Raw genomic sequence first — 3,612 nt, 5'->3', positions numbered from 1 at the left:
CTATATTATCCCCCCCTCAGCCTTCTCTTTCTAGATGTCCCATGTTCTTTTCCTGGCACACATTTCATTCAGAATCAGAGGTCCATATCAACACACTCTTCCTACTCAGCCTTTCCCAGTGTTCTATCTTCTACTAGACATAGACACAGAAGATAACCTTGTGCTGGCACCATACGTCGAACACATCACTCAGAAAACAGCAGTATTTCTGCCTTCCAAAGCTAGTATGCTGCACCCCTGCCACAGTTGAAGCCTACCTGTCCATATCCTCCAGATTATCAACTGGTGATCCCAACCGGTCACTAAGTCGACGCCGTTCTGGTGTGTTAACACAGAAGTGGTCATTGCCAACAGTGATTCTTAAACTCTGCTCCAAAGAAGAATCAGAACACAGACCAGGAGAATGTCTCTACAAAGTTAAAAAAAAGAAAGAAAGAAAGAAAGAATAACCACATGACAGTCAACATGAAGATACCTCTATGCCCCCTATTCATTAACTGTTGTCTCTCAAGGTAAGAAACCACTCCACAATAAAAAAAGAATTTCAGAACTAGCCTTAGAGATTAAAGCTTATATTCTCCACTGCTCCTAAAATAAGACTTCTTATTCTTGTGGAAGATGGGAGTAGCCAAGTCAACCAAATGCCTGCCCTCTGTCCCTACACATATCTAGCTAAAAGAGGAAAGTCAAGACCAATTTTAAGTACTTCTCAAGGTAGCAATAAGTGGCACAATCATTAAAAAAAATGAACTGCAAAAGACTAAGGAAAAGGAGGAATCATTCCAGATAGGGTGGCTAAAGACATCGTTCTGAGATGTTGTCATTTAACTTAAGTGAATGGGAAGCTTACAGGTCTTTCAAAGAAAACATGTTTCAGGTCAAGGGAAGCAACATCTCAGGAGTGAACTGCTATGCTCTGGTTAACAGTATAGCTGCACCAATGTGACAGACAGAAGAGAAACAAAACTAATTAGGAAATCTGAATTTGACTCTTAGTGTGTTAAGAGCCATGGGAGGGTTTTACGTATCAAAGTCATGTGACCCAACTTCCTCCAGGTGCTTGGACTACTCTGAGGTCTTAACTCAAAGCTCACTTCTCAGGAAGTTCTTTCCCTTGAAATCCTATCCAAAGTTGTAACTCACTGATTAATTTAATATTTAACACACCTCATACCACTGCCAAGACCACAGATGTTCAATATATGCTTACAAGATGTATAAAGGAAAGGCTTAAAATCAGTTTGGGGTCTCCAGTTAAGAGTACATATTGTTCTTGCAAAGGACCAGAGTTTGGTTCTCAACACCCACATCAGGCAGCTAACTACTAATTCCAAGGGATCCAAAGTCTCCACCAGCATCTGCACTCCTATGTACAAATCCACACGCAGGTACACATGAATACAATTAATTAAAAATATTTTTAATATCAGTTTGATTACTGAACACAGAAAAAAATGCTGAGTGGGAAGGCTAAATTTTGTAAAGGCAAATGTAACAATCCAAGGAAGAGGTAGCAGCGTCATCAGAGTGCTGGATGGTGATAGGATATCCTGGGGATTTACCCTGAAGGTACACCTAACAGGTTAGATGACAAGAAAAAGGAGATAATTCCCTACAGGACAGAGAACTGCAGCAAATACAGCATCCAGAAGAGGAGGGAGGCGGTAGCACAGTGTTCTATTCTTGATTCCTCTGTAGTGACCAATCAGTTTATCTATGACCAGAGTCCTAGGAAACAGGTTATATATAGTGCTATTCAAGAAACACTGAAAACAAAAAACAAAAAACAAAACAAAAAAACTCCAAAACACCAGGCCATGTGCAGACTCTGCTAGAATTGTCAGCATGCCACATCTGCACTTTCTTTTTTAACGGGATGCCGAGGATCCAAGTCGGGTTTCATACTTTTGCAAGCCCTCCACTTCTGACCTATGCCCACCACCACCACCACTTCACCTCACGCTCTGTTCCTCTAGCAGCACATTTTAACATTTAAAACCGCGGGCTGTGAGAACCAAACATGTGAGCTGAACCACAGCCCCATCACTTGTAGCTTCGTCACCTTGGTCAAGTTACTTAAACCTTTCTGAGCTGATTCCTCAACTGTGCAATAAGGGGTAACGCTGCTTTACCTCAAGGGACTGTGAGCACTAAAAGAACGCTGATGGCTGCTGTCACATCACTACCTGGTGGGCCGCAATCACAACAACTGATTATGCACACCTCGATTGGGAGCAACAGCTCCCATTGAGACACCATGACAGCTAGCATGCTTTGGTTCAAGCTCCAGGCATCCGCATGCTTTTCTAAACGCAGGCCTTAAGGGGAATGAATCTCACCAAACCCCAGGGAACCCTCAAGGCGTCCATAAGTATGGATGAAATTCCCCTCGCTTCGATTAACTTTTCCACATAGCGAGAGCCAAAGCCTCTTCCCGGACCGTATTGTGTAAACGAGGCAGGCGCCCAGGGCTGTCAGGGAGGGGGGTGGACTTGGACATTTGGACATCAGCGTGGAGGCCCCGGGGCTTGGGATAGAGGGGGGCGACCCAGGCGAAGGGTGGCATTACCCGACTGCCGCCGTCGCCTGGATGGTCTCCGCGGCCGTCCCGAGCGAAGTCGGCGCGGGACTCGCCTCGAGTGCTGCCTCGGAAGCCAGCCAGGCCCGGCGGGTAGAGTCGCCGGCTCCGCGGTGGCGACGGGGAGCCGCGACGGGCGCGCGGCGGGGACGGGGAGACACGACGACCCCGGGGAGGGGACGGCGAGGCCCTGCGGCCGCGGGGCGGAGATGGCGAGGCCCGGCGGCCGCGGGGCGGGGACGGGGAGCCGCGACGACCCCGAGGCGGGGATGGCGAGGCCCGGCGGCCGCGGTGGCCCGAGGGCGAGCGGTGCCGGCGAGCGGGGAGCCGCAGCGACGACGAGGTAGAGGGCGGCGGCGAGGAGGGGCGGCGCGCCGGGCCTGAGGAGGCGCCCCCCGGGCGGCCGGGTCGCGGGCCGCTCACGCCGCCGTCTTTCGCCCGGTGCGAAGAGACAGAGGAGCGGGAGCCACTGCGGTACATGGCTACCGGGAGCGCCGCGGACACGGGCCCCTAGCGCGCCACCACAGCTGCAGCCGCCGCCGCCGCCGCCGCCGCCGCCGCCACCGCCGCCGCCGCCGCTGCCGCCGCCGCCGCCGCCGCCGCCGCCCGCCGAGACCGCAGCGCGCCGCCCTCGCGGAGGAAGCAGCCCCCTCCCCCCCTCCCTCCCCTCCCCCCCCGCCCCGCCCGCCCCGCGCAGCCCCGCCCCGCCCCGCCCCCCCCGAGGCCCGGCCGAGCACACCCCGGAGGCCAGCGGTTGGAGGGCACGGGCACGCGCCGACACACCCCCCCGGCCTCCCAGGCTCCCCGCGGCTGGACGCAGAGAGCGGCCGCGCCAGCCGAGAAAAGTGGGGAGGAGCGCGGAAGCCGCGCGAGCGCCGGGGACGGACGCGCGCCCTCAGACCCGCAGGCCCCGCCCCCCCGGCTCGCAAGATGGCGGCCGGCGAGCCGCCCACTTCCCCTCCCCCGGCGGCCACGTGACGCGAAGAGGCCTGGCTGGTGGGAGGGGCCCGGGGAGCGGCCCCGGTCTGTGTACC

The 3,612-nt window shown here is 54.8% G+C and overlaps 1 protein-coding gene across 3 annotated transcripts in view; it reads right to left on the bottom strand.

Moving 5' to 3' along the window:
- Window positions 1-3,100, bottom strand: part of Znf318 (zinc finger protein 318) — a 38,108-nt gene extending 35,008 nt beyond the window's left edge. The window contains exons 1-2 of one of the 3 annotated variants that reach the window (XM_027389194.2): window positions 2,570-3,100; window positions 258-409 (exon numbers count right to left, since the gene is read on the bottom strand). In XM_027389194.2, coding sequence (XP_027244995.1) covers window positions 258-409; window positions 2,570-3,058 — 641 coding nt within the window. In that variant the 5' untranslated portion in view covers window positions 3,059-3,100. The remainder of the gene's footprint in view (window positions 1-257; window positions 410-2,569) is intronic. The other 2 variants (XM_027389192.2, XM_027389193.2) reach the window with 2 other exon arrangements.
- Between the last annotated feature and the right edge of the window lie 512 nt (window positions 3,101-3,612).

The sequence above is a fragment of the Cricetulus griseus genome (genome assembly GCF_003668045.3).
Source record: "Cricetulus griseus strain 17A/GY chromosome 1 unlocalized genomic scaffold, alternate assembly CriGri-PICRH-1.0 chr1_0, whole genome shotgun sequence".
Taxonomy (NCBI): Eukaryota; Metazoa; Chordata; class Mammalia; order Rodentia; family Cricetidae; genus Cricetulus; species Cricetulus griseus.
The sequence above is the reverse complement of the archived record's forward strand: the minus strand, read 5'-3'. Positions and strand labels throughout refer to the sequence as shown.